Below are 13,372 nucleotides of genomic sequence, written 5' to 3' on the forward strand. Positions count from 1 at the left end.
TTCAATATCTTTCAAGTCTGTCTGAATTCACAGAGAAACACAAGGTTCAAAATCCAGCTAAGCTTTCTAGTTTTCTCCTGATTTTGTAAACACAGGAGTAGTAGTATATATGTGACAGTCTATCATTGATTTCTATTACAACAAAGTCTTCATATACTGTATATTAAGTTGACTACCATGTAAAGAATGTATTAAACATTGTGTATTATTCACTATGTGCCTTAGAGAATTTCTCCATACATTATTATTTAACTTGTGTATGTACCTGCAAAATAATTATTACAAAATAATTATTAATATTAAATCAATATCAAATTTCCATATATATGAATATAATCCATACTGTATTACCAACAAGAACAAATCCCTAGTTTATTGTGATACTAATATTAATCATGATAGCAGTAATAATTGTGATATCTCACCAGATATCCAGGTCTAGTACAGAACATAAGGTCTTGGTGATGCTTTCAGAAGACAGTCAAGTCCAAGCAGCAACACACAGTCTGCATTCATATTCTTGCTTATCTTGCTTGTGTCAAAACTTGGATTGATTCTTACCTATTCAAGGCTTTAAGTACTAAATCTACCAGTTCTAAATTTTTATCTAGTATCAGTTGACTTAAATAATTAGTTATAACTTCTACATCTTCTTCTTGAGGAACTATAATAGTCAAATACTGGAATAATTGTATTAAGTAATAATTTAAATGACTTTACTAGTAAAATAGAACAAAACATGAATGGAAATTTCATCCAGTTCTAATAATACATACAGTATAAATGAAATAAATGGAAATTTCACTCAAACATCCTTATCAAAAAATATCAATGGAAAGTTCAATCAATTAACCAGTCCACATAGGGTATTACCAGAATATGAATGTATATATGGCAAAAGTCAGCACCTGTATCTCATACAATATCATACTTACCGGGGCAGCTGTTAAGCCATTCTTTTAACAAATTTCTCACATCTTTAATATGTACAGCACCACATAAATTAATTTCTTCAGCAACTGGTTTAGTTTCTGGTTGTGCTTCTGCTACATTTTCATTATCAAAACTAGCATTCTCTGTTAGTCTAGGACCAATACCTGACACATCATCTTCTATAGAAATCAATACAGTATCGTGATCCACCTACAATTACACAACTGACATGTAATTCAATACATTAATTCAAATAGAACTTAGGGCAATACAATTTCTATGTAAATTATTCATTCTTCAATCCCATTTGAAAATCTAGCTGATCATACTCAATCATGTAAAGTGTTCCTGATAGGTCAGCAGATGCACAGCCTTGCAGCTACTACGTCTAACTATCATACTTATATAATGATGGTCAATTTTCTATAGAAAGAACAGCTTGTCTGTCTATTGAAACAATAATGTTTCAACTTTTTCTTATTGCACAAATTTATAGAGTCAGAAAAACTTTTAGCACATACTTCTTTTTGTTCAATTGATTTTGACTTCTTATTTGAGAAAGATAGTTTTTTTGGACTAAGTTTACGTTTCTTTGTAGCTCTTCCTTTAGGTACTTTAAATAGTGGACTTTTCTTGGATTTACTGGGAGATGCTAGTTTGGTAGGTGATTTGTGTTGCATATCTGCTTGAGTTGTCTGATGTTTGTAAGCAGACTTCAGTTCATCTTGTAACTCTTTTGGCAAAGCATTTAAGCAATCTAAATCAATCTACAAAACAAAAAGACAAAACCAAATCATTATTTTACATTGTTATTGGTCACTGACCAATGGTTAGCATAAAGCAATCAGTCTCAATTTGGTAAAGAATCTTCAAACAACCAAAAACAGGTTTGTTATTGTCTAAATGATGATTTATCTTGCCACTAAGAAACCACAACAAAAATGAAATGATGGTAAGGTATACATAGTAGACAATTGACCATAGAAGTTAGTCAAGAAGTTATTAACCTGTGATGGTGAAGGTAAAGCTACTATTGGTGTATCATCTTCAGGTGATCTGGTTATCATATCAGTAGTGACAGGATCTGGCCAGTAAGAACAACCCGCCTCTTGACTATCATGTATGATGGTAGATGATTTACTAGTGTCTGGTTGTTTAGATTTTATTTCCTGTTCTATTTGTCGACGTATATCTGGTGGTAGTTCTTTTAACACCTCTTGATCTATCTAAATAATCAAATCCAATGATTAGTACTGTTTTCAAGGTTCCTTGTTTTCCACAACTAATCTTCTAATTAACTAATTCTAATTCTATAGCATTCTTGAACTATCAGCTTAAGATATATAAGAATATTCCTCAGTTAAAATCATTATAGGAATCAAGACTACAAAATAGATTGTTGTACAGTGTATTTTAGTAGATCTGAATATATCAATATACAAAGTAAAGTTTTCTGTTATATGTATGAGTTAAGGATTTCTAGTGTGTTAATATTACCCACACCTGTGATGGAGAAGGAAGAAAATCCAGGGTTGAACATATTGCTGTTGCTGAGGAGTTACTTCTGGTAGAGAATGGAAGAAAGCCTGATTCAGGTGGTGATGGGGTTGATTCAGGAGAAGTAAAACTAGGTAATGTTGGTAGTGGTGGTAAAAATCCTTTTGCTGTTTTACGTCTGGAGATACAAAACAATAGCAAAATCATTAACAGCAGATACAAATACAAATCAACAATTGTAAAAAGATTATTATAATTTTGTAATTAAATTTTCATAATGGCCTGTTGCTCCTACAAGAATGTATTATGTAATGGTATATGATTGAAAGCTCATCTGTTCCTGCTGTCACATCTTCCAGATATAAAACATCATCAGTCCACACTACAATGTATAAGTAACAAAAAAATCTCCATATTAATTCAAAGATTATTTAACAGACTCTGAAATAGACAATACCTTGATAACTCGTCCACTAGAGTATGACCACTCATTAAAGTTATCCGATGTTTTTCCACCAAAGATTGAGATAGAGATGAACTCCTCTTCTCAGTATCTTCACCATAGAAATCTTTATAAGCATTAGAATCAATCTCCGGTACATTATCTCCCTTGAATGCACCTCTTTCACCCTTCTGGACAGAAGATCTTTGCAGAAATACATCAATATCATTCATTTTTGGCACCATTGTTGGTAGAGTTTTAACACTACGGCTTTTGTTAGGAGATTGAATTGGTTTACCAGCAGGTTTATCAGGAGATGTTTTCTGGGCAACAGTGAAGTTGAGGATACTTTGGTGTCCACATGCAGACTTGTCAGATTTGATACCTGCTTCAGCTTCTAGTCTGGTCACTTGAATTCCTATCTAGAGAAACAAAGAACAGGTTTTACATCGAAGGTCATGGTCAAAATTAAAGAGGGTGGGTAAAAGTATTTGTAATTCAGACATAAAACAAGATATTTATTTTCCAAATGAGAGCAACTTTGAACTCGACTGGAACTAAAGCTAAAGGTATCCCCAGGTTTGTTTTTAAAAGCTAAGATTTGATCTAGAAAATAACTCACCCCTCTTAAATCAGTAACATCAACTTTTAAAGCATGTAAAAGCATAAGAGATTCCTTGGCTATACAACTAGCATCATCAGTGGCTAGAGGTAGAGTTATAGATCTAGATAAACTGTTACAGATACCATGCCCTGGAAAATATTATTATATCTACATCGCAAAAATCACAAAATGCTTAGATTCAGTGGAATTGCAAGACCTAAATACGCCTGAATGGTACAAATTGATGCTGTCAATGTCCCAGTTATACAGTAAAAACTTCTTTACAATCCCTGTTATTCTCTTAAGCAGGCATAAGAAATCAAACTCACCCATGAATTTTGCTGTTTCTTTAGGAGCATCTTCTCTACGTACTTTGAGCTTTAAAGTAACAACTTTTCCTTTTCGTTTGACTTTCTGAAGACGATTATGAACTTCCTCTGACAAATCATTAAAGAACTTGACACATTCATGTTCCTGAAAATAAACAAATGGTTTCAAATACTAAAAAACCTATCCTCAGTTAGGCAGGAAAAGGGAATTTAGTTTCGAATGTAAAGGATATTTGCAAAGTAACTGATCTCAATGAGTAGTCAACAATGACTACAGTCAGCCAAAGATGTACACTAATATATACTTCGTAATGTACACAATTTCCATTGCTTTTTTTTCTACCTGAGTTGTACTGTTCATGATTTTTATAGCACATAAATATACTTTAAGTCTGTATCCTTAAAGTTGATGGACACAACAGCTATACCTACTTTTTGAAATCTGATCCCATAATTAATTTCAGCAGACACCGATTTCCTTTCATTCTCCATTTTAATTGGTCTATCATCAATTCCTCGACAAGAATTATACAAGGATTGACCTGTTTTGGAACCAAACTCTTTCTGTAATGTTGATAATGGCACACTCTGCAAATCACCACAAGTTTTAACATTCATATTGGATAACTTCCTGTTCATAGACCACCCAACACCTGAAATTAAAACAAACCGTCCCTGTCCAAAATTATGAAATCTAGATTTAGACTAATCTTTATAAAACTGTTTCTTAGCAATTTTGTGTTTTATAACTAGCTTTAACAATTTTTATAATCTTAAAAACATCTGGTTTGATGAACCATGACATTTGTGTGCATTAAAAAGATAGTCAAAAGGGAACCATGATCATCTAAAAACTAACCATTCAGATATATTGGAAAATTTATATACAAGTAAATAAAATGGAAAGCTCTATCAATCTCTCACTCAGTAATAAACCCTGTATCTCATCTCTAAAAACATAATATGATATAATTATATAAGAGCTTCTGTTTATACAGACCTGGTAGATCTCTAACAGAGACATCTTTAATAAACTCTAGAACATCATAACTCTCTACATAATACTGTCCATTAGGTTTGGCATTCCTGGTAGCTAACTTGGCTAGTAGTACATTTGATCCTGAAAACAAAATATCATCAAATTTCCTGAATCAAGAAAATTCCCTTAAATATTCCTCATAGAATCATTTGATGCCCAGACAAGAATGCACATCTGTGACAATAGTTAGTTATAGAATGGCTTTATCTGTCAGCTACAAGTGGATTTTCAACTAGATTTTGTTAAAACCACATATTTGTTTATCCAAAGGAGCCAAGCCTGGTGTGCAACCCCTAAAATGTCCCGAATTTATAAGAAATAGTCTGGACTGATAAATCCAAATAATGCTCATTAGAACATTTACTGACAATGGTAGACAGACATGTAAATACAACTATATCCGACAATAACATGACAAGCACAGTAACTTATACCTACCTAATCCAGTAGATGCAGTACAACCAGATTTAGTATATATTTCTTGGCGTAATATTGAGGTAAAGTCTAGTGGTGTAACTCCAGTATCAGAGAGTAAGTCTGTACAATCTACCAACATTTCATCACAACTTACAGCTTCTATATCATGGGTATAGCTAAAACAATATCTATTAGGTTACAACCAACAATATCAATATGAATTTCCTTGAGTCTTACAGGAATACAGTGTAAGTATTTGATCACATATTGGTACTTTATCAAATTCAAAGCTTAACCATATAATAGATTACACATGAATTTACAATGACATAATGATAATTAAATATATCATTTTCAATATACCATCCTTATATACCAAGATTTAACTCAAATTCTCTGATGAAACAAAGGCTATGCCTTGGTCTTGGCATCAAAAAAATTATTAATAAATATTCTATTAAACATTACCTCGCAACTGTGTCATATAATATTGTGGATATTTCTTGATATTTCTCAAAATTATATGGTATCGTTTGAAGTTCTGGACAAAGTTTTTTAGCTGGCCCCATGAACATGCCATTTTTAACTCCAGCCTTAAAGAGAAAACAGATAAAGCAAAAGAACTACGGAAAAGTCAATATTATTGGAGCTATAATTCTAATTCTATCATCTGTTAGTAAGAAAGTCATATTCACTTGAATTCCAATAAATTCTTATCCAATATCATACCTTACAAAATCTGTCAATTAATGAAATTTCTACATACCTTTCGGGCTTCATAACTACAAGAAGCTATTTCTGCCATTGATGTAAAAGTATCAAATGATTGTAAATCTACTGGAAGCTTCTCATAGACATCACCAAGTTTTTTCTTGCCTTTTAAATGCCATTGCTGCATTTCAAAGTGAGGATCTGATCCAGGGATTGGGGCTGACATTCCTTTATTTTTAGAATGTGTAACACCAACTGGTTTACCTGAAAAGCAGAAGTGTTTTAACTGCAGCTTGCTACATACAGTTGATACTATAGTCATACCATGACAACATAATATCTACTAACAAAATATTTTACATTCAGGAAGTATTACAATTTCATTATACCTTGATACCAATTTAAGTAAGTATTAACAAAACTGGCACTAAAATGATTGGTGTATATTTTTCTTTGTTAGCTACATAACGATTTTTTTAAAGTGATTGTGTAAATAAATTGATCTTCTTACCTCTTAGATCTGGTCTATCCAATAGACCAACAGAAACAAAGAAACAGTCCATATCAATATGCATAATAACACGTTCTGGTCTTCCTCGTACAGATGCATGAGATTCAGATTCACCAGTTCTTAACAAGGATTCTTGATGGAATTCTCGTAACTTGTCTCGGCCAGGAAAATTATCAGAATTTTCCGATTGTAGCTTGGTAACATATGCTTTCCACTCAGCTCCCCATGTTGATAGATGATGTAAACGTGAATTGCCATAAAATTCAGACAGAAAGTTAGAATCTCCTGCTTTGGCCATTTTAGCCGGTGAGTGTCCTTTTGAGGTACCGGTATTTGAAACATTTAGAGCTTTAGATGGATCTAATTTGTAAGGAGATTCTAAATTTGAGACAGAGTTGGATTGGTCTAAGGATCTACTCTCTGAATATTGAGATTTTATCCTGTCTTTTTTCAATGACAATGAACGTTTTACAGCTTGCTCATGGTTATTATCCTTTGCAGAACCATTTTCTTCGGAACCTCTTCGCACAAACATTTCTGACAAATTATTATTATCTGACAAATTTCCATCACTTTCACCTTCTTCAAACTGGTTTCCTAAAATGGAATCATCTTCATCAGAAAGATCAGAGTCTGGGCAGACCTCAACATCCTCAGTGAAATTTCTGTACTGGTTAATTTGGGATTTGGATACGGTAGTTTTGACTTCACTGTCTTCTTCTGTAGATATGGATGATTTAGGAACAGAAAAGCCACCAATACCAGACTGTAATCGAGATTGTGCTGTAAACAGTTGATAGGGGATATATGATAACAGTTTCCCACATGATATACTGTAAAATAATACATAGTCAACTTCATAATATCATGGTTATTGTCTTAAGATTTTTAAAGAAAATTCATACTTCATTAGGTAGACCACCATTTTCTTCAGAACAAAAAAATATTTTGGATGAGTTTAGTATGGTTAGGGTTTCATTATCAAGAAACTCATTTCAGTCCTATTTCTCCATGAACAGCACCAACGATGTTTATAGAGCATAGGTCTAGATATTTATATAACAAAATAAGGTTATTATTACAGCATTATAAGTGAGATCCAATATGGAACCTCTACTTTCGCATGATTTAATCCAAAAATGCTCTATCAATAAGGATTTTAGTTAAGAAATTTAGTCTTTTAATCAAATGATAACGACCACTTAATATACACTAACCTATCAGTAATCCATTCTGGTTTAACTATTTTCATATGTTTTAAATCCTTAGATATTTTACTATTCGCCATACTGGTAGCTATAATATGTGTAACTTGTAATTTGTATAAATAATGTTGATACATTCCTCCATTCTCTATTACCATTCTCTTTAGTTCATCTGAAGATGGCTCTGAAAATGTAAATAACACAACAAATATCTGAACACCAACTTCACTGATATGAACCATAGAATAGTCTGTTTGATATAAAGATATTTCACATAGAATATATTTTCAATTTCAATTTGCTAAATGTCATACTATGCTCGCTGTTGTTACTCGTGCTGGAAACATTACTCTTAAACAATAAATAAAACTTTGTTAGATTTGGAATGATTATATGGGCTGTATACACATTGTCATTCCATAATAACATGACAAATCATCGGCAAAACACTGGAAGTTAAGACGACCACACCCCAGAAGACACAAAGATTTGTTCCTTACAACACTAAGGCAGATGAAGCTTGAAGGCAAATGCTCTATGATGTGTTTTGTCATTTCATTTAATCATTCAATTACATAATTCATGTCATAGAAAATTTATCGAAATCTAATTTACTTCCTACTTACTAGTATATCCATTTACATATATTGATATTCCTTTAAATATCTCTGATTTCAACCCATTTTTAGCATACTGTTGTCGTAACTTCTCTTGTTTAGCTTTCATATAACCACCCTAAATATAAAAATATACCCGTATTTAAAATGTGAATGTTGATTTCAATGTCACTCTCCAATGTCAATGTCAAAAGCATATTTAATTAACACGTCTGGATAGGTTTTTTCACTGGTTTTGTCTTAATTTTTATCCATTGTGCTCATTTTAAAATATAATTGACCTCAAAAAGATGTCAAACATCTGAAAGCCAGTGTTTCAGTTTAAAAATATGTCATCAAACTTTTCAATCAGCTTTTCATTTAGCTCTCCCTCTCAGTTTCTACAAAACAACTAATGCTTGAAACACCTACCCATTCTTCCCATCCATCTTCACTCTTTTTCAGTTTATCCTTTCCTCTACCTCTACTAGCCATTTTCTTTACTTTAAACTTGAGGTGTAATATCTGAAACGAATATCAATGATATGAAAATTGATGCAAATGTCGTTTTTCCAGCTACTTTATGGTAAACAGAAAAAGAAGAGGCCACACAGGCATAGGAAGAGACAATGAGTCTTGTCCTTCAAAAGAAATGATATCCATGTTCTTGAGATGAGACATTCTCTTAGTGAGATAATCCAACATCATAACACAGGTGTGCTACATAATTTTTTAATAAGAATTTTGCTGTTTGGTTAATGAGATATGACACACTACTATGCAAAGAACTAACCAAGACAAATATTGTGTCATTTATGTCATATTGTGCTAGACGTTACAACTATGGAGTGACTGCAAGAGAACAGTGAATAATCAGGCTAGAATTATGATATTTTGGTGAAATTTCCACTTTAACAGCGAATGTTGTGAAATAAAAACGAAAGTAGACTAATTACGCGCGCCAATATCTACAGCGCGTTGATGTAAGAGTTATGTCCCTTAGAACTAGACCTAAATAATTGGTCAAATACTTTTGAAATTTATGTTTGTATATAGTCGGTTGGTAAAATTATTCTGTACGGGTTGTCTAGCTGTTATGCAGTTGCCTTCAAGATATATTAAGCCAAACTTGGACAAGTTAGCCAAGGACAGGCTTTTAAAAGTTAATTTTTCATTCGCAGGTATCAGGAGCGTTATCGCTTACTTACAATAGGCTTAAGCAACACCCTTAAATAAACGGCACATTACACTTTTACTCTACCCCTCTTCCCGTTTTGGGTATTGACCTGAAACTTGCTAGAATACTAATAACGGACAAAAGTGCAACAATGTCAAGCAATGATAGGCCTACATTTTTCCTGCAGATATAGTGAGAAATTGTGGCTCGAGTAGGCTACCTATGCCAATCAAAGATGCCACTGTGAAATTATTTCTTCGATATATCTCAAATATTCAGACCTGATATAGGCCTATATCTAAAATATTCAGACCTGATTTTTATTTAAAATATTCAGACCTGATTTTTATCAAAAATAAGACTTAGTTTTAATTTCAAATCTAAAGACTTAATTTTCTATAATGTGATTGAGGTAACTGTCAGAAACGAAAGAATATGAAATTAATAAAGTGATAATGGTATGCCTAGTCTGACAATTTCAGAACTCAACGCTGATTGGACAGTGAAAATTTAATGGTTTTATATTACAGATATTCTGGTATTGTTTTAAGTGCAAATTTGGTCCTAAACTAGATAAGTAGCACTTGATAGATATTTTTGCCTGTTATCGGGTGGTCACAAATATAAGGCATCTATTTTTTATACCCTCAAACCATTAAAGTAAATGTACTTCAAGGAAGAAACTTTGTAAAAATATCGTTTGATGTTCCGTCGTAAAGGCAATTTGATTTGTTTGGTCAGGCATAATTTGGTCTGATTGTATTTCATGATGTTGACCTTTATAGAAGTGGCTATATAACTCGAGTCATACAGAAAGTGCTTTGGGAACATCATCTTCTTTTACCATTTTAAAATCTGATTTTCAAATTACATAGTTTGCTTTTCAAGTCAAATATCAGTGAGAAAATAAAGACAATATTGATTGGTCCCAGGTTGCTGTCAGTATAACTCGATGTATACAGGACATATGATTCAACAGCATATCATTGTCACCATAAAAATATTATATCACATTATCATGTCATACCCAACTAGCAAGCTGATACTGATCGGCATAGTGCATGCTTCTGTTGTCAGAGTGGAAAATGCAAAAGCACATCATCGTGGAAAACTCCGTCTACAGATTGATATTCAGTGACAACAATGATCAACAACAATTTGTTTTAAAGATGGGTTCCCTAAAATGTATAGGTGTTCTAATGACTTGGAAAATTACCAGTTTGTCTCACATGTCCATAATTAATTCACAATTAGCTAATTTAGGAGAAAATTACCAGCAGAATTCTAATGAGTGACCTGATCAAGAAAGGTCAAAAAGTCTTCTTTTGTTTATCCAGGCAATACATACATAGAAATTTATGATCGGTTAAAACACTTAATTTTATGCAAAAATAACAATTATTTGATTAAGAATACATGATAATTCACTAGAAATACTAATTATTTAAAAAGTTCGCTTAATTTGACACTAAAAAATAAGGAAACCCATCTTTAAAAGAGTGATTAAAAACGGAGCCAGCTAATTATTAATTCAGTAGTTTGATCTAGTTTTGATGTTTGGCTTTAAAATGGCTTGATATTTTTAGTTGAAACCTTCAGATTAAGTAGGAGACATATTTCTCTACAATGTGGTGTTGAGTTTGCTGAAATTTGCACATTAGTTTTCCAACACCAACCAAGAATTACATAAAACCCTTTAACTGTTTTTTTTTTGCGTTCTAACGTGAACGGCACGATACTAAAAGTTACAACATTCAGACATTTCTAGATTTTAGTGTACATGTATATAGTTTTCATACATTTGAGATATTTTTTTACTTCCTTTAAAAATCAGACTGCCCTTTAATACTCTTAGTGAATTTGCGTACAAAAAGACTAGCTCTGTTTATGATATTTAAAGGGCGTAAATGCTTTATGACGTCATCTCTATTATTCTGGATAACGTCGCAAGGCAAAACAGAAGCAATATTTACAACGCTCCACAATTTCATCAAATTCCAACGGATTTTTATATTCGCTAACGGAATTTTGAAGTTTATTGTGAAGAATTTGTAGATCTAGTGTATCTGATCAAGGTTAAGTATAACAGTGATTAGTAGCTAATTTAGAAACCTAACTGTCATGGCTATCGGATGTTGGTGTTGTTGCTCTCGTGATAGTGTGGATACCATCGACACTTACCATCATCCACTAGTTGATACAGTTAACCAGCAAACTACAACTGATGTTAGGCATGCCAACACAACAGTAGCTGGAAAAGCTATTAATAGCACAACAGGAAGACCAACACCCTCACTTCCACAGAACTCCACATCTACCAGTTCAAGCATTTCATCAAAAGAATCGATTGGGAATGCACCTACAAAAGCCAAAAGAATATCTGAAATGAGCAAAGGAAAAGACAACAAAGCGCGTCCACTTCCCATACCAAAGAACATCAAACCCATTAGTTGTAAAAACAACAAAATGCTCATTCGCCCACTTCCAATCCCACCGATTACAAAACTAAATGCTCCTTCTACAAATTATACAAAGAAGGAAGGTCGAAGTTCCCTACCACCAACTCGACAACATACCTCAACGAAGTATGTAAGTAGTTCAAAGGAGGAAGAGAACAAAACGGAAAATCGATGTCTTCAAGAAAAGCAAAATCCGAGCATTCTTCCAAAAGGAGTTAGGAAGAAGGAAAAAAAAGACAGACAGTCCAAAGAGAAGGAATCATTGAGACGAGCTTCAACAAGAGAAAGACCACATCAAAGTCGCCAAACCAGTACTGACAATGTAAGAAGTACAGAAATTACCAACAATGCCACAAGAGTGGTGCTTCGCGGCTTTGATGAAAATGGTGTTGAGTGCACTATTGTAAATGATGTTTATATTCCAAAGCTGGATCTGTCATGGTTGGATGAGGATGGTAAGCCAGTTCCAGTAAAACCAAAAGAGAAGAGACGGATCATTAAAAACCGTATTTTACGTGCTAAGAGAAAACGGGTGAAGCAAAAGGCGTTAGAGAGAGAACGAAATCAGCAGGGTACCAAAGTGGAAGAAAATCCTTCAATAGCTACAAGTGAAGTTGTGAATATAACACCAGTGAAAGAAACTTGCAACTCCACATGGACCTTATTAGAAGATCCTCTATCTTCAGCTAATGAAACTCCCAAAAATGATGTTGATGAACAAAGAATGGGTATGAGAGATAATCCAGAAAAAGACGACAAATCCAAAGGAGCGAAAGATGAGGGTGAAAGATACACAGAAAAAGGGAGACGATGGTCCAAATATGACAGAAAAAGAGAAGACATCGACCCCTCGAAGCTCCATTCTCTTCAAGCTAGTGTAGTCGACAGATACTATAAAGATTTTCTAACCAAGTATGAGGCAAAACAAAGAAAAAAGAATAAAAATCAGGAATCGGCGGCAAGAAATGTGGATGAAGAAGCAGAAGGGCAGAGGAAGACTAGAAATAATACACATGGAATTTCAAAAGAAGAAGATGAAATGGGATCAGGACAGCAAGACAGGAAAGAAAGAAGTGTAGTTGGAGAAGAAACGGAAGACAATGGTGTATTGGAAGTTGAAGTAAACTCTAACAGAAAGAGAAGGGAGAATTATGGTCAAAATAACAATGCTATAAAAGGATTCAACAAGGAATATCCTGACAAAAAATTCAATCATGAAAAGGTTCAGCATACAGATTACTCTGTTTTCTTGGCTGATTCAGCAATTACCACAGTCCAAAAGAACACCGAGGCAAAGAGAGCAGCTGAGGAAAAAATGGAAGCAGCAATAATGGAGACTGGATCTAGTGAGGTGTTTGAGGAAATTAAGAAAGAGAAAAAAAGCTTCAAACAAAAATTGAAGGACTTCAAAAACTATCTGATCTCAAAGAAAAACCATCAGCAAAGGAGGCA

At 33.3% G+C, this 13,372-nt stretch overlaps 2 protein-coding genes across 2 annotated transcripts in view; one reads left to right on the plus strand and one right to left on the minus strand.

Annotated features, from left to right (window-relative positions):
* Positions 1-135: 135 nt before the first annotated feature.
* LOTGIDRAFT_170636 (hypothetical protein) lies at positions 136-8,779 on the minus strand (the record flags this gene model as incomplete). Its single annotated transcript, XM_009046465.1, has 18 exons — positions 136-265; positions 562-664; positions 936-1,143; positions 1,455-1,700; positions 1,941-2,159; positions 2,437-2,608; positions 2,888-3,294; positions 3,495-3,625; positions 3,806-3,950; positions 4,238-4,458; positions 4,806-4,925; positions 5,283-5,437; positions 5,730-5,854; positions 6,028-6,236; positions 6,484-7,316; positions 7,701-7,872; positions 8,315-8,423; positions 8,717-8,779. The coding sequence occupies 18 exons, from the start codon at positions 8,777-8,779 to the stop codon at positions 136-138; spliced, it is 3,768 nt and encodes a 1,255-aa protein (XP_009044713.1).
* Positions 8,780-11,582: 2,803 nt separating this feature from the next.
* Positions 11,583-13,372, plus strand: part of LOTGIDRAFT_170637 (hypothetical protein) — a gene marked incomplete at both ends in the record, with an annotated part of 1,964 nt that continues 174 nt past the window's right edge. Inside the window, one exon of the mRNA XM_009046466.1 lies at positions 11,583-13,271. Within this exon, the coding sequence (XP_009044714.1) occupies positions 11,583-13,271 (1,689 nt within the window). The remainder of the gene's footprint in view (positions 13,272-13,372) is intronic.

This window comes from Lottia gigantea (assembly GCF_000327385.1).
Source record: "Lottia gigantea unplaced genomic scaffold LOTGIsca_102, whole genome shotgun sequence".
NCBI lineage: Eukaryota > Metazoa > Mollusca > Gastropoda > Lottiidae > Lottia > Lottia gigantea.